Below are 22,988 nucleotides of genomic sequence, written 5' to 3'. Positions count from 1 at the left end.
CCGTCATAGGTGTGTTGGAGCCTTGAAAATGTTTCCAGATGCCCTACAGCAGATTATCATTTAACTGGATATCCGTCTGCGTCACTGAATTAGCAGATATTGACATCATTGAAGGAGTTCTAGACTCAGTTCCTTCTGACTTGTCTTGCTAAATGTATTATTAGCATTTTAGTACATTTGGCCTTTTGCCCCATGCCTTTATGTTTTCGAGCTATTGTGGCTAGGCTGCCTTGAATAGCACATCTCCTAGATTTCTGCGAAGGGGGAGTGTTTGAAGCCCCAGCCATTGTCTGTAAATAATGTTGTCTCATTCTAACATGAGAGCTACTTCATGCGACCACAAACACTGCCGGATCTCATGTACAGAGCCCCCACCACGACTCCTTGTGATTGGGGCTCATATACCTCGCGATTCCGGGGGTTCCCAGTGCTTTACAGCTGTCTCTTGCTGTCTCAGGCTGCTGGACTGTTCTCTTGCAAGATTTCTTCGGGGCTGCTCAGAGTCACTCGTCTTTCATTTTCCTTTCACTATTCCTATTTTCTTCGAGCCCGCATCCAACTCCAAATGTCGCAATGCCTCCTAATTTAATTAAAAGGCTGATCTGCCGTGCCGCTGGGCCATGCAGCAAGAAGGCTGGAGCTGCATTGGCTGATGTGAGCAAATGTACGGAGGGGGAGTATCACTAAGACGAATGATAGCAGCAGTTCATGTGGGCTCCCCCTGCTGCCCCTCCCTACATATTGAAATAATTTTGTAATTAGAAACCCCATTCAAAATTACCACTGCATGTTTACATTTATGCCTTTACTCAATTACCAGCCATTTCACCTGTTCTTTGTTTTTAGTCTAGGGGCTTTGCACCAAATTTGCACCAAATTCTCTACTGCAATTGCACATACATTTGTGGGCCTCCTGTATTTTGTTCTATATATCTTAGTCTACAAAACATTCCATACAATCACATTCTGAACGCAACAGTTTTAATTCCTGTATCTGATATCTTAATATTTTACAGCTGAGACTAGCAGCACGTTCTGCAAATCCTACACACTTATTCTGCCCATAGTCTTACACCCCCCACATTTCTATTATGGAGTTATTCTGGGTCAGATTTGCATAACTCTTGACCTGCTGGTTACATAAATAAGGAAATCACTTATTGGCAAATTGTAGTTTGGAAGGATGGAACAAGCACTTGTTAAAAAGGTGGGTGTTATTTTCAATGAACATTCTGAAGTTACTAACAGTCGTTTTACCAGTCTTGGCAGATACCTTGCAATTTAGATGTTAATAGCTTGGCTTTCATATGAGTGTCTGTTTGTACTTGGAAATTATCCTTCAAATAGATTGTACAGGTAATGGCAACATATTTAATTCAATTGGTTTCCTGTAAGACTTGTATAGCGTATTCTAGAAAACTGATAGTTCCCTTATCGACTTCCATTGTGAACCTTAGATCCACGAATTGCTGATAGCTCAAATATGAAAGTCCCCAAGTTGTAACTCTGATTTATGCTGTGTGCCCCCTCCTCCCAACCTTTTGCACTTTTTTCTTTTTTTTTTTAAATGCTGCGCCCAGGGATGGGGTCCTTGGGGCCAAAACCCTTCCTGGGTTGGTGGGTGGGTGGGATATATATATTTCCCCCCAGGACCTGGAACACCTAGGTGGGGTTGGGGGCCTTAAAAAAAGACAAGTGCGGGATACCATGCTTGTTTGGTTCTTATTGCTGCAGACCATCCATTAATTCAATGCAAAGTTAAAAAAAAAAAGAAAAACTCAGTGTTCGGACCCTGTGAGATGCCACCATCAGGCCTAGGGGGTCAGGGTATTCCTACTCTGTCCTCTTGTGATGTTCTTTTGCATTTTTCCTGGGACTCAGGCTGAGTCCCAAGATGGCTGCCACCACTTCCTTGTTAAAGTGGTGGCAGCAAATGGCAGCACTGCTGTTGCCACATGGATCTGCGGATCCCATGGATCCACATCTCTAGAACAGATCAATCTTTTTTCTTTAATAACACTAAAACTATTTAACAGATTTACACCAAATTACAAAAAGAGACCTTTCTGGACCAAGATCTAGCTTTCTGTCAACTTTGGTGTAAGTACAGCGGCTCGGGCTGTAGTCGTGTCTAAAATCCCTATGGGAAACTGCATAGGAAAATAACGTTTTGGGACCCACTCCCTTTTTCTCGGCTCCTGCTTGACAAATCACCCTAAAACTTCCCAGACAGCTGAAGTGTGTGGCTAAGTAGTTTTGAAAATGTCAGTAACAGTGCCAAAGTTAGGTAGTAAAACAAAAAATACACTTTTCCTATGTAAGCTAGGTCCTAACTATAGCTCCTGGCAAATGCCAGTAAGCGATACATAGATAGATATATAGACAGACAGATAGATAGATAGACAGATAGATAGACGGATATTAAGGTTACAGGTCTGCTGTGGAAAGGTTTCAAAGATTGCAGAGGCAGAAATGTGCAAAATAGTGAGAAATCTCTCCAATTAAGTGTCTAGATGAAATCTAGACAGCTCTTACCAGTTCCAATTCCACTGAGTACAGCGCCATCTGTTAACCCAGTTGTGACCACGTTGTTTGTAAGTGCGTTGTGGGGAGCCAAACTTGGCAAAAATAGACATCTGTTTAAAATGAAAGGAAGAATGCCCATGTATTAGTGGATACAGAAAACAGCTACTGTCTAATTATCACAGAATTACAGACATGACACCTCTGACATTTCCAAAATCACAGTGAGGTAAAAAAGTGAGGTACAGCACAGCAGGAAAGGGATATATTGCTTTTTAGAGGCAAGAAGGTGGAGGAAGGGTAAGAACAGTTAGAGTAGCCCTAGGGCTTATATACGCAGCTCGCTATTTAAAAAGATGACACTTTGTTATTGTCTATCATTTGCAAACAAAAGAGGAATTGGATAAAAAGTATCATGTAGCGGTACATCACCAGTCTTCAGCCCACACCCTGAAGACAGAATCCGATAGAAGGGAATAAGGTAAATATTCGGGCCACTAACAGTTCGCTGTATTTAAGAGTTAGTCCATGCATCTCTAGGTAATACAGGTAAGGTGCCCACATCGATGTAAGGGCACATAAACAGGGGAACTCATAACGGACACCAGTTAATGCAGTACAGGTAAAGGCAAAGCTTTTGTAATCCCTTGCCACAACAATAGAAGGGAGAAGCTTCAATGTCACTCACAAAGGCAGTGGTAGTTCTGTTACTCACTTCTAATGGAAAGCAGCTACTCAGTGGTGCATAAAAGCTATCACTTTCACTCTAAGCCCTGCTGTTTGATGGACCCTTCAGCTCCTTTTAGAAGGGACAGTGAAAAAGGAGCCTAGCAAGTGCAGAGAAAGAACTAATGCTGTTGTGACCCTTAACAAAAGCCTGGAGGGGGTTGACTCACTCCAGTCCTGCTTTCCTAGACTCTTCATAGGCTGATGGCAACAACTCTATGCATCTCTCCCAGAACCAGTGGTGATTATGAGCAGCAGGTGTGGAAGTAACCCACTACATCTCTCCCAGAACCAATGGTAATTAAAGGGGGGGCTTCTCTTTAACTTGTCTTGCTAAAGTGCCTTGACTAGTAGGCAATGTGGACTGCTGCTGTTGCTCTTGGTCACCCTGCAAGAGGCACAAGCAGTTTGTGGCTGAGGAGTGCATACAGAGAAGGGGAAAGCAGACAGAGAGAGTAGTCTGACATGGAGTACCCGTGGGGTGCAGCTGAGAAACAAAGTTCAAGGCATGGCATTAAGCCAAGCCCAGGTCCTGTTCAGTAGAGCAGACGCTGTAAGGAGGAAAGGCAGTGGTGTAGAAGCTGTGATGAGGTTGAAAGAAATATCTGGGCAAGAAGGCCCATTGCAGCTGGTACTGAAGGCTGGGTCTCGTCCCCAGGTGGAGAACGCTTCAACAGCCCTGTCATATCTGTTGAGTGGGGCCTGATATAGTAATTTGTCCCCAACTCTTGAGCATGGCTTGAATTAAAGCCAAGTGGGTACCCTGAGGGTGGGGCACCTAATAGACCACATAAATCTCTAGCATGACTCAGCACTTTCCAAACGTAATGTTTTCCTGTTGGATGTCCCAGGGTAAAGCATCAAGTCCACAATCATCATAATGATACCTATCTCACATGGACAGAATACCCACACTCATATAATTGCTTATTTTATTGTAATCAATATCAAATAAATATAGATTTTAAACTATAAATGTATTGGACCAAAAATCATCAGTCCATTTACAATTCATTAGCTACACTACAAACATTAAAAATCAATGCAAATCTAACCAAGCAAGCAACCCATTAATGCTCTAATATTAATAAAAACTTGGTTGGGGAGAGCTCTAGACCATCGGGTGCATATTTCTCGTTTCAAATGTTGTTTGCACATTAACAGTAGATGTTGTCAAGTTCTTCTCTTCAAGCCAATATTTTTCAGGTTCTTCGATGAAAGATCCATAGTTTTAGCCAACTCATTTGAAGCATACATCAGGATAAATAAAAAATATTTAGTCTTCGTTCACTTGATATTTCCTTGTTCATGTATCTTCTATTATTAGGGACCTCTTATTTCCATATCCGGCAATCCTGAGCACTATCTCATTCTGAGCCTACATTTCACAATCCTCATTGATAGGGGACGTGGAATTTCCCTTGAATTGTTCCTCTACAACTTTTTTAATCCTCCATCCAGGTTCTCTGCTTCCTTTTTTCTCATGTTAACTCTCTAAAATAAGTCTATCAATCCAATCCTCCAACCAATGCTCAAACTGCAACACATTTATCTTTCGCGTACCGGAAGTCATTATTGCCATATAAAGGGGGTCTGCGTTTATCTTTAAAGTGGTAATGAAGGTTGGAATTATGGATTTGTCATAGAAAATTAATAGTAGGATAGAGCAATAAGGGAATGTGCAAATGTGGCAGCGCTAAATAATGAAACTATGGACCAACAATGTGTGGTGTTATGATGATTGTGTAATTTAGCCTAGATACCTACTAAGCTAGTTAGGCAAACCCTATTGCTGGGATTGAAATGGAAACCGGCTAGTATCCCACCATCACATGGGGCCTGGAGAGTTGCTTCCTAATGCAGGAGAAGCTGGTAGGCCTCTCCAAGCAGACTTGCCACTGGACAAAACCCCACTGGCAGAAGGAAAGCGCATTGTCAACATCTTGCTCTGCTTGCTGCGATAGAGGATAGCATCTGGGCTGCCAGGACAAAAAAAATAAAATAGGTTGCAGCGAGAACAGAACTGTAACTTCCACCACCTGGAGCAAAGTGAAGAGTTTTGGGAGGAAGGGGGAGTCAACTGCATGGCTTCAGGAGATGCCAAGTGATCTGCATGAGCTGTAGTGTCAGATGTCTCATGCAGGGTAGGAGAACTAATATTAAAACAATATAGAGACCCACAACTTGGTACCTACAATGCTAATTGCATGTTTTTTACAGGAAAAAAGAGAGAAACCTGAATAAATGTATTCTGAAGGTTAATAAGCAACTCACAAACAGTAAGGTCTTGGGATAGAAGATGTGAACCATGCTATACAAATCTTAGTCTGGCTAATATCAAAGAGGTTTCCGAGTGACAGACCACCCTCAACCTGAGATGACTGCTTTTTTTTTTTTTAATGTCTGGCCAAGATATATACGGTTATCTCATATTTATGTGAATCTCTGACTAAATACCAGTTTGAGCCAAAGGAAAATGACCATATGCTTATGTTAAATCCAGCAGGTTTGTTTTTTTATTGTATAAAGTGAGTGTCAAAGACACTTCTTCGAAGAAGTGTTTCAGTCACGGGATCGAGTGACTCCTCTTCAGCTTCACTGCGCATGGGCATCGACTCCATGTTAGATTGTTTTCCTGCAGAGGGTATGGTAGGAGTGATAGAGTATAAAGAAAAGAGATGTCCATGCTAATGGAATTTTAAATATATATATATCTACATATGTACAAGTGTTGTTTTACGTAAACGACTACAGGCTTCCGGGGAGGTGGGAGGGTGCATGTGAATCTGCAGCGGAACATGCCATGAGCAGATGTACACTGAGTAAGTGACATTTTCCGTTTGATGGCATGTGTAGCTGCAGATACACATGCTGTGCATAGACTACAAAGCAGTTGTCCTCCCATAAAAGCGGTGGTTAGCCTGTAGGAGTTGAAGTTGTTTGAAATAATGTTCTTAGTACAGCTTGACCTACTGTGGCTTGCTGTGCTACTAAAACATCTACACAATAGTGTTTAGTAAATGTATGTGGTGTTGACCAAGTAGCTGCCTTACATATTTCAGCCATTGGCATGTTTCCTAAGAAGGCCATTGTAGCATCTTTCTTCCTTGTGGAATGTGCTTTTTAGTAGCAACTAAGAGTTGTCTTTTAGCTTTAAGGTAACATGTTTGGATGCATCTTACTATTCATCTTGCTAAACCTGGTTTTGAAATGGGGTTGCCAGTATGAGGTTTTTGAAAAGCTACAAATAGCTGTTTTGATTTCCTGAATGGTTTTGTTCTATCTATGTAGTACATTAGAGCTCTTTTTTGTATGTCTAATGTATGTAGAGCTCTTTCTGCCACAGAATCTGGCTGTGGGAAGAAGACTGGTAGTTCCACTGTTTGATTGATATGAAAAGGTGATACTACTTTAGGAAGAAATCGAGGGTTAGTTCGTAGTACGACTTTATGTTTGTGTACTTATGAACGGTTCCTGAATAGTGAAAGCTTGAATTTCGCTAACTCTTCGCAATGATGTAATTGCGACTAGGAAGGCAACCTTCCATGTTAAGATTTGTATTTGACATGAATGCATAGGTTCAAATGGTGGGCCCATAAGTCGCGTAAGCACTATGTTTAAATTCCACGAAGGAACTGGAGGTGTTCTGGGTGGAATGATGCGTTTTAAGCCTTCCATGAAGGCTTTGATAACAGGTACTCTAAATAAAGAGCTGTTCTGTACATTTTGCAAATATGCGGAAATTGCAGTGAGATGTATTTTTATGGAAGAGAATGCTAAATTAGATTTTTGTAAATGAAGTAAATAGCATACAATATCTTGTATTGATGCTGAAAGAGGGTCACTCTGTTTAGATTGACAGTAATATACAAATCTTTTCCATTTGTTCGCATAGCACTGTCTAGTAGTGGGTTTTCTTGCTTGCTTAATCACTTCCATACATTCTGTTGGTAGCTGTAAATACCCAAATTCTATGACCTCAGGAGCCAAATCGCCAGATTGAGTGTGTTGGGATTTGGGTGCCTGATCTGCCCTTTGTTTTGTGTTAACAGGTCTGGTCTGTTTGGGAGTTTGGAGTGTGGTACTACTGACAGGTCTAATAGTGTTGTGTACCACAGCTGACGTGCCCACGCTGGCGCTATGAGTATCAGATTGAGCGTGTTTTGACGCAAATTGTTGACTAGAAATGGAATGAGTGGGAGAGGAAGAAAAGCGTAAGCAAACATCCCTTACAAATTGATCCATAGAGCATTGCCCTTGGATAGGGGATGTTGGTATCTAGATGCAAAGTTTTGGCATTTTGCGTTTTTGCTTGTGGCGAACAGATGTATGTCTGGTGTTCCGCATTGTTGAAAATATTTTTGAAGTACTTGAGGGTGAATCTCCCACTCGTGTCTCTGTTGATGATTTCTGCTGAGAACATCTGATAATTGGTTGTGCATCCCTGGAATGTATTGTGCTACCAAGGGAATTTGGTTTTGTATTGACCATTTCCAAATTGTTTGAGTTAGGAGGGAGAGTTGGGACGAATGTGTCCCTCCCTGTTTGTTTAGGTAATACATGGTGGTCATGTTGTCTGTTTTGATCAGGACATCTTTGTGAATGAAGAGAGGCTGAAAAGCTTTGAGTTCTAGGAAAACAGCTAACAACTCTAAGTGATTTATGTGTAGCTGTTTGTGTTGGGCATCCCATTGTCCTTGGATGTAGTGATTGTTGAGGTGAGCTCCCCAGCCAATCATTGATGCATCTGTTATAATTATGGTCTGAGGCACAGGGTCTTGAAATGGCCACCTTTTGTTTACATGTGTGGAATTCTACCACTGAAGGGACGTGTATGCTTGGCGGTCTATCAACACTAGATCTTGAAGTTGACCCTGTGCTTGTGACCATTGTTGTGCAAGGCACTGTTGCAGGGGCTGCATGTTTAGTCTTGCATGTGGAACAATTGCAATACATGATGCCATCATCCCTAATATTTTCATGACAAATTTGACAGTGTACTGTTGACCTGTTTGTATTTGTGGTATTATGTTCTGGAATGCTTGTATTCTCTACGTAATTGGACTTGCAAGCGCTTTTTGAGTATTTAGTACTGCCCCTAAATACTGTTGTAATTGTGCAGGATGTAGTTGTGACTTTTGGTAATTTACTGAGAACCCTAGTGTGTGCAGGGTTTGTATTACATAATGAGCATGTTTTTGACACTGCGTGTAACTGGCTGATTTTATCAGCCAATCGTCTAGATATGGAAAGACATGTATGTGTTGTCTTCTTAGGTAGGCTGCGACTACTGCAAGGCACTTTGTGAATACCCTTGGAGCTGTTGTTATTCCAAAGGGTAACACCTTGAACTGAGAGTGCTTTCCTTGAATGACAAACCTGAGATGTTTTCTGTGCACAGGATGGATGGGTATATGAAAATATGCATCTTTGAGGTCTACTGTTGCCATGAAATCGTGTTTTTGAAGTAGTGGGATAACATCCTGTAGAGTTACCATGTGAAAGTGTTCTGACAGGATGTAAAGATTGAGGGTCCTGAGATCTAATATTGGCCTTAGGGTACCATCCTTTTTGGGAATGAGGAAATACAGTGAGTAAACTCCTATCCCTACTTGAGTTTGTGGCACGGCTTCTATTGCTTGTTTGAGTAATAGAGATGTGACTTCTTCCTGTAACAGAGTGATATGGTCTGTGGATAGTTTGTGTGGTTTTGGTGGAATGTTTGGCAGAGTTGGTATCAATTCTAGGCAATTGCGAATAATTGATAATACCCAGTTGTGTGTGGTAATGTCTAGCCAATTGTTGTGGAACTTTTGGAGTCTTCCTCCCACAGGGGAGGTGTGGATTGGAAAGGAATGGCACAAGTCAGTTTACTTTGTTGTGAGGCTGACATTTTCCCCTGCCTCTGGGGTACTGGCCTCTATATGTGCTTTTAAACCCACCTCGTTGGTATTGAGGTTGGTAGGCCGTCTTTGGCTGTGATATGGATGCCTCCAGTTAGAGCCCTAAATCCACCTCTAAACTGGGGTTTGCAAAAGGATCCCCTGTATTGTGTGGTGTATAGTGCACCCATGGCTTTTACTGTGTCTGAATCCTTACTCATTTTTTCTATAGAAGTGTCGACCTCTGGGCCGAAAAGCTGTTTCTTGCTGAATGGCATATTCAACACTGCCTGTTGGATTTCAGGTTTGAATCCTGAGGACCTAAGCCATGCATGTCTCCTTATGCTTACAGCAGTGTTGATGCTTCTGGCTGCTGTATCTGCTGAGTCTAGGGCAGACCTAATCTGATTGTTAGTGATGGCTTGCCCTTCCTCCACTATCTGCTGAGCCCTCTTTTGCTGTTCTTTGGGGAGATGCTGGATTATATCTTTCATCTCTTCCCAATGGGCCCTGTCATATCTAGCCTACAATGCCTGTGAGTTGGCTATTCTCCATTGGTTGGCTGTCTGAGATGCCACGCTCTTCCCTGCAGCATCAAACTTCCTACTCTCTTTGTCTGGTGGGGGTGCTTCAACTGACAACTGCGAGTTTGCCCTCTTCTTGGCAGCACTTACCACTACTGAGTCTGGATTTAGTTGCCGAGTAATATAGACACGATCTGAAGGAGGTTACTTATATTTTTTTCAACTCTAGGAGTAATTATTCTTGCTTTTATAGGCTCACTAAATATTTGGTCAGCATGTTTTAGCATACCGCTGAGCATAGGGAGCGACTGATATGTTGCATGCGTGGAGGAGAGTGCGTTAAACAAAAAATCATCCTCTAATGGTTCAGTAAACATGGTGACATTATGATATGCTGCCGCCCTAGCTATCACTTGATTGTAACCTGTACTATCCTCTGGTGGTGAAGGCTTAGAGGGATAGCAATCTGGGTTATTGTCTGGAATGGGGTCTGGATCATAAAGATCCCATGGATCCACATCGTCCTGCTGGGACTCAAATGAGTGTGATGGTGACTGCACAGGTGTAGGACGGTCAGGAGGAGAGAGATGTAAATGTGGAGAGTGAGGAGGAGACTGAGGAGGAGAAAATTGAAGCGGTGGAGGTCTCTCCTTTGTTTTCGTCACTTTAGCTGGTGCTGTGTAGTGTCCAATTCCTCCTGAAAGGCTAATTTCCTCTTTGGTTTTGGAGGAGGTGCAGTTAAAATTCTGCCAGTTTCTTTATGGATATGAATCCTGGCTTGCCTTTCATCCATTACTTCCATGATTGCTTGTATCAGTGATTCCTCCTCAGTAGATTTATGTCTTTCTCTAAGTGTTTTTGAAAGTCCATGCTCCTCAGTATAACCAGTCTTTTCAGTTCAGAAGCTATTTTTTTTGGTATCGAAAAAGATGGGGTTGAGGATGGTCTCGGCTCCGAAAATGATTTTCGAGATATGGACTTGGAAGAGTGGTGTTTGCTCGGTTCGAGCTTCGGCTCGACTCCGATGGCTTCGGAGGAGTGGCTTTTTTTGGTGCCGAACTGGTGGGTTGGTCACCGAGCGTCTGTCTTCTTTCAGGTCGAGCCATGGCCTTCCGGCAGTGGCGTCCCCAAGGCCTTATGTTTTGGCTTAGATGATACAGGGGCAGGCGTACTCATGTGCTGTCCTGCCGTGTCCTCCTCGGAGTCTTGGTCGGAGTCAGATCCTCAAATGGAGACTGCAGTCTGCATAATCTCTTCCTCTTCGATGTCAAGATGTTCTGAGCTTTTTGACGCGATCTCGAGCCTCCGTGCTCTTCTGTCCCGAAGTGTCATTTTTCACCGGAAGGATCTTCAGGCCTCGCAATTTTCTTCCCGATGGTCGGGGGAAAGGCAGAGATTACAGACGAGGTGCTGGTCTGTGTAAGGGAATTTAGCGTGGCACTGAGGACAGAATCGGAATGGAATCTGATCCATGAGGCCTCCATGCGGTCGGCCCGACAGAGATGTTTGTTCGATGGTACCGAAGTGTCTATCAAAAGTGTAATGCGATCGAAACAATACTGACGAGAAATGAAGCGTTTTGAAGGTTTTCCGAATCAAACTATCGGAGCGAAAGGAAACACACCCGAACCCGATGGCAGAAAAAAAACAATCTAACATGGAGTCGATGCCCATGTGCAATGGAGCCGAAGAGGAGGAGTCACTTGTAAAAACTTATTTGAAGAAAAACAACTTGTAACACTCCGAGCCAAACACTAGATGGCAGAAGTATGCACAGCTACACATGCCATCGAATATATTTAATATAGATGGAAAATATCACTTACCCAGTGTACATCTGTTCGTAGCACGAGACGCTGCAGATTCACATGCTGTGCATTATCCTGCCATCTAGTGTGGGGCTCAGAGTGTTACAAGTTGTTTTTCTTCGAAGAAGTCTTTTCGAGTCACGAGACCGAGGGACTCCTCCCTTTCGGCTCCATTGCGCATGGGCGTCGACTCCATCTTAGATTGTTTTCCCCGCAGAGGGTGAGGTAGGAGCTGTGAATATACTAGATGTGCCCGTGCAATGGAGTAGGTATGTATGTACATAATGTGTATTAAAATGTTTATTTACACATTTACAATTTTCATTCAACTAATAACGGCTACAGGCTCCCGGGGAGGTGGGAGGGCGCATGTGAATCTGCAGCGCATCATGTTACGAACAGATGTACAATAGGTAAGTGACATTTTCCGTTCGGTTGCATGTGTAGCTGCAGATACACATGCTTTGTATAGACTAATAAGCAGTAATCTCCCTAAAAAGCAGAGGCTTAGCCTGTAGGAGTTGAAGTTGTCTGAAATAATGTTCTCAATACAGCCTGTCCTACTGTGACTTGTTGTGTTGTTAACACATCTACACAGTAATGCTTCGTGAAAGTATGAGGCGTAGACCAGGTGGCTTCCTTACAAATTTCTGTCATAGGTATATTCCCCAGAAAAGCCATTGTGGCGACTTTTTTTCCTAGTGGAATGCGCTCTTGGTGTAATAGGTAGATATCTTTTTGCTCTAATATAGCAAGTTTGAATATATTTAACTATCCATCTGGCAATGCCTTGTTTGGATATAGGATTACCTGCATGAGGTTTTTGCAAGGCTATGAACAATTGTTTTGTTTTACGAAATTGTTTTGTTCTGTCAATGTAATACATTAGTGCTCTTTTTATGTCTAAAGTATGTAAGGCTCTTTCGGCTACTGAGTCTGGTTGTGGAAAGAAGACTGGGAGTTCCACTGTTTGGTTTAGGTGGAATGGCGATATGACCTTTGGTAGGAATTTGGGATTTGTACGGAGAACCACTTTATGTTTATGTATTTGTATAAAGGGTTCTTGTATAGTAAATGCTTGTATCTCACTTACTCTTCTAAGTGATGTGATAGCTATTAGAAAGGCTACTTTCCAAGTTAAGTACTGCATTTCACAAGAGTGCATGGGTTCGAATGGTGGTCCCATGAGTCGTGTTAATACAATATTAAGGTTCCACGAAGGTACTGGTGGTCCCTCCATAAATGCTTTGATGACTGGGATTCTAAAAAGCGATGTTGAATGTGTAATCTGCAGATAGGCAGATATTGCTGTGAAATGTATTTTAATGGAAGAGAATGCTAACTTAGACTTTTGTAAGTGTAATAAGTAGCCTACAATGTCCTTTCCGGAAGCATGTAGTGGTTGAATTTGATTAGTGTGGCAGTAGTAAACAAATCTTTCCATTTGTTTGCGTAACAATGTCTTGTAGTGGGTTTTCTAGCTTGTTTAATGACCACCATACATTCTTGTGTAAGGTCTAAATGTCCAAATTCTAAGACGTCAGGAGCCAGATTGCTAGATTGAGCGATGCTGGATTCGGGTGTCTGATCTGTTGTTTGTGTTGCGTTAACAGATCAGGCCTGTTTGGTAATTTGATGTGAGGTACTACTGATAAATCCAGCAGCATTGTGTACCACGGTTGGCGAGCCCAGATTGGTGCTATGAGTATTAGTTTGAGTTTGTTTTGAGTTAGTTTGTTTACCAGATACGGAATGAGTGGGAGAGGGGGGAAAAGCATAAGCAAATATCCCTGACCAACTGATCCATAACGCATTGCCCTTGGATTGAGGGTGTGGGTACCTGGATGCGAAGTTTTGGCATTTTGCGTTTTCTTTTGTTGCGAATAGGTCTATTTTTGGTGTTCCCCAGCGTAGGAAGTAATCTTGTAGGATCTGGGGATGAATTTCCCATTCGTCTGTTTGTTGGTGATCTATCTCGACTGAGATTGTCGGCCAACTGGTTCTGAATGCCTGGGATGTATTGTGCTATTAGGCAAATGTGATTGTGAATTGCCCAATGCCAAATGTTTTGTGCTAAGAGACACAGTTGTGACGAGTGTGTCCCTCCTTGTTTGTTGAGATAATACATTGTTGTTGGTTTTGACAAGAATGTGTTTGTGGGCTAATAGTGGTTGAAATGCTTTTAATGCTAGAAACACTGCCAACAGTTCTAAATGATTTATGTGGAGTTGTTTTTGTTGATTGTCCCTGTATGCTGTGCTGGTTGAGGTGTGCGCCCCACCCCATCATGGAAACATCTGTTGTGATCACGTCTTGAGGCACTGGGTCGTGGAATGGCCGCCCTTGGTTTAAATTTGTAGGGTTCCACCATTGAAGCGAGAAGTGTGTCTGGCGGTCTACCAACGCTAGATCTTGGAGTTGACCCTGTGCTTGTGTCCATTGTTTTGCTAGGCACTGTTGTAAGGGCCGCATGTGTAATCTTGCGTTTGGGACAATGGCTATGCATGAAGACATCATGCCTAGAAGATTCATTACAAACCTTACTTGGTAGTGTTGGTTTGGCTGTATGTTTGAGGTTATATTTTGGAACACTTGGACCCTTTGTGGACTTGGAGTGGCAATCTCTTTTTGTGTGTTGAGTGTTTCTCCGAAGTATTGTTGTATTTGGGATGGCTGCAGATGTGATTTCTGGTAATTTATAGAAAATCCTAGTTTGTGTAGAGTTTCTATAATGTATTGCGTGTGAAAAAGACACTGTTGTTGAGTGCTGGTTTTTATTAGCCATTCGTCTAAGTATGGGAATACGTGCATGTGCTGTCTCATTATGTGAGCGGCTACTACTGCAAGGCATTTTGTGAATACCCTTGGGGCTGTTGTTATCCCGAACGGTAACACTTTGAATTGATAGTGTACGCCGTGTATTACAAACCTTAAGTATTTTCTGTGAGAAGGATGTATGGGTATGTGAAAGTAGGCATCTTTGAGATCTAACGTTGACATGTAGTCCTCTTTTTTTAGTAAGGGAACCACGTCTTGAAGTGTTACCATGTGGAAGTGATCCGACTTGATGAAGAGATTCAGTGTTCTGAGGTCTAATATAGGTCTTAATGTTTTGTCCTTCTTTGGAATTAGGAAATATAGTGAGTAGACACCTGTTCCTTTCTGATGGTTGGGTACTAACTCTATTGCTTGTTTTTGTAATAACGCTTGGACCTCTAGTTGTAATAGGTCTAAGTCTTGTTTGGACATATTGTGTGCCCTTGGGGGCACATCTGGCGGGAAATTTGTGAATTCTATGCAATAACCATGTTGGATAATGGCTATGCGGTAAGTCTCCCCCCCACTGGTGTTAAGTTTTGGAGTTTTGTGACACTGAAGTCACTGTTTGGTTTGACTTGTCTTAGGAACTTTCCCCTTCCTCTTGGGAATTGTCCACCTCTGTATGAGCCACGAAACCCTCCTCTCTGCTATTGTCCCTGATAGGTGAGTCTGGTTTGCGAGGTGGAAGGCTCTGGTGTTTGCATTCGAAACCCCCCTCTAAATTGTGGCTTTCTAAATGTGCCTCTGCTCTGTGAGGAGTAGAGCGCGCCCATGGCTTTGGCCGTGTCCTTCTTTAATTTTTCAATTGCTGTGTCCACTTCCGGCCCAAACAATTGTTCCTGGTTAAAAGGCATGTTTAACACTTCTTGTTGTATTTCTGGCTTGAATCCAGAGCTTCGTAACCATGCATGCCTGTGAATGGTTACGCAGTGTTGACTGTTCGTGCTGCTGTGTCTGCCGAGTCTAATGCGGACCTTATTTGGTTGTTGGATATTACTTGTCTTTCTTCCACAACCTGTTGGGCACGTTTCTGGTGTTCTTTGGGCAAGTGCTGTCCATTTACACATGCTTTATTCGATCAATCGATCATCAAAGCGAATATACAATAATAGTAAGAATAAGGATAAAACCAATAATAGTAATAATAATAATAGTACAAAGATAAATTTTAAAACATGGATTCCTAAAAGTATAGTCCATTTAAAATTCTCAGTACACATAATACACATACAATTTCAACCCCCCTCCTGCAGTTCTTATAAGAATAAAAGAGTAAAAAACGGGGCTCTGAATTAAAACACAGTCCTTACAGTGGAATTACGTATTCACCATGCTACTAATAAATATTTACTAACAGCAGTTATTAAAACCGTAGAATGGTGGCTTTTTAGAATCCTCAAAGCAGAGGCACAGTCTCATATCCCCATTTCGCGGCAAATGTGACGAATCCACTTAGACCTGGGAAGGGAAGCAGGGCAAAAAAAAACATAAAATGTTCAACCGTTTCCGATTTTGCACCGCAAACTGGGCATGTACTTGTATCTGTTTTTGTACCCCATCTGCACATCAATGACTTCAACGGCATTGACCCGAAACGGAATCTGGCATATAAGCTTTTACCGAGGATGTCAGGAATATTGTCTAAGTATGGTTCAAATTGTGGGTACCACTTAAAATCTGTGAAGCGGTTTGTTAAGGTGCCATAAGTTCTATAGGTAATATAATCGTTACATACATAAGACCAATATGTATGTTTCAGCACAATGGAGTGAGCCTTTTCTAGTTTAAGGGGTTCCTCCCAAAAGTGGCTAAGGCCAAGTTTGGTGAACCAACTGGATACATGTTTAACCCAAGGAATAGAGGTTGAGTTGGAGCACATTAGCAGCTCGTGGAGTGAGCTCTTATAGACGTCTACTTCAGGATTAGTCCATAGTCGTATCCAATATAATAAAGGTCTTAAAATAATTAGATCGGCTATGCGTCTCAGGCCCAGGTCTAAGAACAGTGGTATCAATGGAGTACTAGGAGGACAGGCACACAAGGACCTCGCGAACCCATTCTCACTGGTAGTGAGCCTGTTACAGTCAGAAAAACCCCAGACCTCTGCTCCGTATGCGGCGGCACCCTGTGCTCTGGCAATGTAGCTCTTAATTGCCGGGGAGACAGTTTTTGCTGTCGTACCTCTATAGAAACGCAGGATTGATGCCGCACCATGCTGCAGGCGACCCACACTTTTATTAATCTGTTCTGCCCAGTTCAGATTATCAGAAAGCCTTACACCCAAATAATCAATGGAAGAAACCTTATCCAGGAGGTTCCCTTCTAAATGGACAGTACATTTCTTCCATGCTCCTGAGCGGAACGCCATTAACTTGGTCTTTTTATGATTCAGCTCTAGGCCGTAATCTCGACAAAAGGAGTTGAATCTATTGATAAGAGTTTGAAGGCCCATAGGAGATTTAGAAATAAGAAGAGAGTCGTCAGCAAAAAGAAGGATTGGAATTTTTTGGGCGCATAGGGTGGGGACATCATTCTGGCACGTCATTAAAACCTGTACGACCTCATTGATAAAAATAGAGAATAAAAATGGTGCCAACACACAACACTGGCGTACACCCCTATTTATGGGGATTTTGTCTGTTAGTTCGCCTAGGTTCCCCACTCTCACCTGCGCATATGTGCCCTCATGCAACCGCTTCAAAAGTTGGATTAAATTGGCTGGAGTCCCTATTTTTGTAGCACCTCCCACAATTTTTCCCTCGGGACAAGATCAAATGCTGATCTCAGATCAATAAAAGCGATGTATAATGGTTGTTTAGCCAGGGCTGTATATTTCCAGTACAGAATGGTCAGTCTGAAGACCTGGTCTACTGTACTGGTCCTTGGTCGAAATCCAGCTTGAAGGGGGGAAAGAATGTTCTGATCTTTGGCCCAATGGGTTAATCTACCTAGGAGTTGTTTGGCAAATATTTTTTGGATGTTATCAATTAAACTGATTAGTCTATAGTTTGTCGGGAGGTTTACGTTATCCTTTTTATGAATGGGGATAATTTCTGCACCCTTCCATGTCATGGGAACCTGCCCCCCTTCGGCAATTTTATTGGAGAGTGTATTAATGTACCAAGTCCAGACTATTGGTTCTGACGAATAAAGATCCCCCAGAATTTTGTCTGGACCTGGAGCTTTCCCAAGTTTTAAAGAACTTAGCATTGGCTGTTTCTTTGATAGTAAAGCAGATGTGGCTCTTAGAATCCTGTGAGGCCCCTACAAGGGGAGCTGGTCCATAATGCTCATCAAAAGTAGAGAGAAAGTCTTGGCCTGCTTCCCCTATAACTAAAATTTTGGGGGTCTCAATTTTTTTATATAAGCCAGAAAAATGCTCGACCCATTTTTCTGGCTGTATATGGCTTCTCACACCAATCCTGCCCTCTTTCTCTCGCTTACCTAACTACTCCCAAAACTATTTATTATTGTTGGATTGGGTAGCGTCCAACAATTCCTGCCAGGTTGTGTCTTCCCAGGTTTTTTTTGCTCGGGTGATGGATTCTTTGTAAGTACGTCTGGCTAATAGTATTTCCCCATGGGTTCCTTCCATGAGGGCACTTTTTAGTCCTTCCTTGGCCGTGTGGCAGGATTCGCCAAACCATGAGCTATGAGTAGCTCCTTGGTGTCTTGCCCCAACCTTCCTATAAAATATACGTTGTAATCTTATGATCATATTTTCATGTATGGATAAGAAGGGGATGTCATTGGAATCATAATCATTGTATGGAGCAAAACGGTCTATGAAAACCTGATAAATCTCACGTAGCAGATAAGGGTTTGACTGGACCTTTGGCCACCTGACCTTCGTAGATATGATGTTCATGGTAGGAATTGGGACCAAGGTAGTTTGTTTGTTCAAGGTCCTACCAAAGACATCACCTGACATAGAAAGTAGCAAAGGATAATGGTCGCTTTCGGTTCTAGCATCCACCTTCATATCATTCAGAAAGGGCCACAATCTCACATCTACTAGAAAATAATCTATTACGCTTGTAATTGAAACACGTTTAAAAGTGGGTGCAGTATCCAGGTCAGAGGGCATGCGACCATTACATGCCCTGAGACCATGTTTCAAACAAAGAGATGCCAGTTGGATAGCTACACGAGAATTAACGCAGTTATTATCAATAGTTAGCTGTGCAATCCCCCATGTTTGATCTTCATCCTCTGTGAGACCGGTTAGTATCACAGAGGGTTCAAAGGTGCAATTTACATCCCCAGCTATTATTAGGTGGGAGGTTGATTGTAAGGTGTCTAAAAAATCAAGAAGCTGTTTTAAAACTTGGGACTCAACCCCTTGCGAAACCGAACAAGCATAAACATTGACAAAAATGATGGTAAAATTCTGTTGGAACGTAATTTGTAGCCCCATCAGATCTGGGCTATCGAACTTTAAAGTCTTGTATGTGCACTGCACAGTTTTATTTATTAACATAAAAAGTCCTCCTTTGGCTCGACCCGTCAGTTTTGTGGAGGGTTGAGCAGCCACATTAAAGGAAAGAAACCCATCTAGGGTAATCAGCTCTTCAGCCCATGTTTCTTGAAAAAGACATATGTCTTGGGTGTTGATGTACGAGCACCAGTCAGTATCATCTAATTTCCTCCCAAGGCCAGCTAAATTCCATGTCATAATTGATATGCCTTTTTCTTCAAAGACCGGGCTTAGCGGCTGTGGGTTGGGTCTCTCAGGGATCAACTCTGTGTCAGTAAATCCATCAGAAATCATCCGACTGGGTTCCGCTAAACTAGTCCCAAGAGTTGTTCCCTGGGCTATTGCCAGTCATACTGAGTTAGACCGGATAGAGTCGACATGCCTGGACTGATTGCTTGTTACATTGTTACATGGGTAACCAGAATTTTTTGGTTGACCTTCCGTCTCCAGTGCTGACTCTAAGGTGATGTGTCCCCTTCTTTTCCCCATAAGATGGAAAGTTCGGTCATTGAACAGAATAAGATTTTCTACCAGGGATCTATTGTGAAACTCGATTAAAATTACGTCATAGATTGACCCTGAAGGACACCACCGCTTGGTGTTGCAAATACCGAGCGTATAACTGATAGACCATTTCTTTGGTGTCGTAGCCAGTGGATTACTTTATTAACCCTAGACTCGTGGTCCTCACTGAGTCCTGGTGGCAATTTCGGGACTTGTTTTAAAAAGAGAGTATTTGTTCCAGATTTGAGGCGTTGGGGTTTTGACAATAAGACTGGATCATGAGGAGTCCTCTAATAGGAAGGGGCACTGAAACAACCAGGAGGGGATTTGGGAGCGAATAGGGAGCTGGCATTAGGTATGGCATAAGACCTCCTGAGTGGGAGATTATCAATCTGTTTACGGCTCTTTGGTGGCAGATAGTTTGAGGGCCCTGGGGGGAAATTATTGATAGCACTATGATTCCCCATAGTATCCCCCTTGTCTAATGGCCTTTTACTATGCTGGTTCGCCTGTATAGTGTTGGATTCAGAGCGTATTGCGTTCCCACCTGAGCCAGCCCGATGTATCTTCTCCTTTTGATGATCAGTAGCCTGGCCCCCCGTGCAAGCCGGATTGATAATGTTGGGTCAGGCATTATATGGCCTGTATTCGCCCCTTCATCCCTAAAATTGCACTTGCATCCACAGTCAGAGCTCTCCCGGAAGCATTTGGCCAGTTGTAAGACCAGGGACCTAACTTCTTCTATTCTCTGAAGTATAAGGGCATTACTAGGCTCAATGGCGGGATGCGTTGAGAGGGAGAGGGGTACTGGTTTTGGGGTACAAGGGATTGCCTCTTTGTTAATATCATCTGTAGTTGTATCAAGAACTCTGGGAGTTTCATCATCCTCCGCTAGGGCCTCAAACCGGTTTCTACAAGGTATGTTTGAGATCAGTTTGATCACAGGACTCAGTGATATGACAGGATTAGAGATGTTACCCTCTGTTCCCACATGGGGAGATCCGCTCCTGTGCACCAATAACTTTGTCATGTTTATTATATCATTTGAGGGAGGGGTAGGTGGCAGGTGCGTTGTTGGTAAGGTTGTTCCATTATTGGTCAAACCTGGGTCCAGACCTTGATTCTTTGTCCTTTTCTTAAAATAGTCTTGTATCTTCCCAGGTGGGACTAGGGCATTTTTTCCGAGGGAGGGACCATTGTGATTGGGTGAACAGTTTAATATTGCCCCAATCTCTTCAAACAACAGATCTATCTCCTCGAAGGGTTTTTTAGGCTTAGTGACCAATTTAACAGTACGCTTCCTCTGCTTTTTGCGGTCTGACAAGGGGTCTAGAGAATCGGCAGCTTTCCTTTTCCCCATGGAAACTGTAAAGTTATGGAATGCCAGTAAGTTATATGAATTAAGACTTACTTGGTGTGTTTAGACAGTAGATGAAAGAGAGTAGGCCCAGCCCAGCCTCATCCGGACAAAGACGGGCGCAGGACGGGCCCGCCCTTGGCCCGGGCTTCGCCCGCGGGCGGGAGCGCGTTGCCTGGATTTAAAGGGCTCCTGCCCTTGATGCTGTGTGCTGCCGCTGTCTCCCCGTTAATTTGCGCTTCCCGCTGAACGGGAGCGCGTTGGCTGGATTTAAAGGGCTCCTTCCCTTGATGCTGTGTGCTGCCGCTGTCTCCCCGTTAATTCGCGCTTCCCGCTGGGCGGGAGCGCGTTGGCTGGATTTAAAGGGCTCCTGCCCTTGATGCTGTGTTGGCTGGATTTAAAGGGCTCCTGCCCTTGATGCTGTGTGCTGCCGCTGTCTCCCCGTTAATTCGCGCTTCCCGCTGAGCGGGAGCGCGTTGGCTGGATTTAAAGGGCTCCTGCCCTTGATGCTGTGTGCTGCCGCTGTCTCCCCGCTAACTCGCGCTTCCCGCTGGGCGGGAGCGCGTTGGCTGGATTTAAAGGGCTCCTGCCCTTGATGCTGTGTGCTGCCGCTGTCTCCCCGTTAATTCGCGCTTCCCGCTGAGCGGGAGCGCGTTGGCTGGATTTAAAGGGCTCCTGCCCTTGATGCTGTGTGCTGCCGCTGTCTCCCCGCTAACTCGCGCTTCCCGCTGGGCGGGAGCGCGTTGGCTGGATTTAAAGGGCTCCTGCCCTTGATGCTGTGTGCTGCCGCTGTCTCCCCGTTAATTCGCGCTTCCCGCTGAGCGGGAGCGCGTTGGCTGGATTTAAAGGGCTCCTGCCCTTGATGCTGTGTGCTGCCGCTGTCTCCCCGTTAATTCGCGCTTCCCGCTGGGCGGGAGCGCGTTGGCTGGATTTAAAGGGCTCCTGCCCTTGATGCTGTGTGCTGCCGCTGTCACCCCGTTAATTCGCGCTTCCCGCTGAGCGGGAGCACGTTGGCTGGATTTAAAGGGCTCCTGCCCTTGATGCTGTGTGCTCCCCGTTAATTCGCGCTTCCCGCTGGGCGGGAGCGCGTTGGCTGGATTTAAAGGGCTCCTGCCCTTGATGCTGTGTTGGCTGGATTTAAAGGGCTCCTGCCCTTGATGCTGTGTGCTGCCGCTGTCTCCCCGTTAATTCGCGCTTCCCGCTGAGCGGGAGCGCGTTGGCTGGATTTAAAGGGCTCCTGCCCTTGATGCTGTGTGCTGCCGCTGTCTCCCCGTTAATTCGCGCTTCCTGCAAGTGCTGTATAATGTGTTGCATCTCGTCCCAGTGTGCCCTGTTGTAGCGAGCCAGTAGGGCTTGTGAGTTTGCGATCCGCCATTGATTGGCTGCCTGTGCTGCCACTCGTTTGCCCGCTGCATCAAACTTCCTACTCTTTTTGTCAGGCGGTGGCGCGTCTCCTGACGATTGAGAGTTTGCCCTCTTTCTTGCTGCTCCTACAACCACCGAGTCTGGTGTAAGTTGCTGTGTTATAAACACAGGGTCCGTTGGGGGAGGTTTGTATTTTTTCTCCACCCTAGGCGTGATAGCCCTTCCTTTAACTGGCTCTTGGAATACCTGTTTTGCATGCTTGAGCATGCCCGGGAGCATTGGCAGACTCTGGTAGGAAGTGTGGGTGAGGCCAAGGTCTTGAACAGGAAATCATCCTCTATTGGCTCTGAATGCATTGCTACATTGTGGAACGTAGCTGCCCTTGATAGTACCTGCGTATATGCAGTACTGTCCTCTGGAGGTGACGGCCTTGTTGGGTAACAATCTGGGCTGTTGTCTGATACTGGTGCATCATATAAGTACCATGCATCCGGATCATCCTGTGTCATCCCTGTATGCGTAGGTGACTACATTGGAGGTGTTCTTACCGGGGACAGCTGTGGTGAGTGTAGTGGGGAAGGTTGTGGAGAAAACCTTGGTTGTGGGGTTTTATCTCTGGCCATCTTCGCCTTCGGCTGCATTTCTGACTCATGAAATGCCAGCTTTCGTTTGGTTTTGATTGGAGGAACAGTTTGTATTTTTCCAGTCTCTTTCTGGATATGCAACCTCCTTTGCGTATGGTCTGGTTCCCCCATACTTATTTCCTGCTCAAATCTGTGTTTTTCATGCATTTGGCTGGAAAGTCCTTGCTCTTCTGTGTAAGAGCTTCTTTTCGGCTCCGCTTTTTTCGGTACCGATGCTTCCGATAAAGTCTTTTTCGGTTCCGACGTTACTTTTCTCACCTCGGTGTCGAGATCATCCGGTGCCTGAATCTCGACCGGAGTCAGATGTCTTCGGCAATTCTTTGGCCTTTTTCGGTGCCGATGTTTGGTCACCTTCTTT

The 22,988-nt window shown here is 44.0% G+C and overlaps 1 protein-coding gene across 3 annotated transcripts in view; it reads right to left on the bottom strand.

Annotated features, from left to right (window-relative positions):
- Positions 1–22,988, bottom strand: part of WDFY3 (WD repeat and FYVE domain containing 3) — a 1,200,521-nt gene that overhangs the window by 646,625 nt on the left and 530,908 nt on the right. For all 3 annotated transcript variants that reach the window (XM_069236246.1, XM_069236255.1, XM_069236264.1), the window contains one exon: positions 2,536–2,636. In XM_069236246.1, the coding sequence (XP_069092347.1) occupies positions 2,536–2,636 (101 nt within the window). The remainder of the gene's footprint in view (positions 1–2,535; positions 2,637–22,988) is intronic.

The sequence above is a fragment of the Pleurodeles waltl genome, chromosome 1_2, assembly GCF_031143425.1.
Source record: "Pleurodeles waltl isolate 20211129_DDA chromosome 1_2, aPleWal1.hap1.20221129, whole genome shotgun sequence".
Taxonomy (NCBI): domain Eukaryota; kingdom Metazoa; phylum Chordata; class Amphibia; order Caudata; family Salamandridae; genus Pleurodeles; species Pleurodeles waltl.
This window is presented reverse-complemented; position numbering and strand designations above follow the sequence as displayed.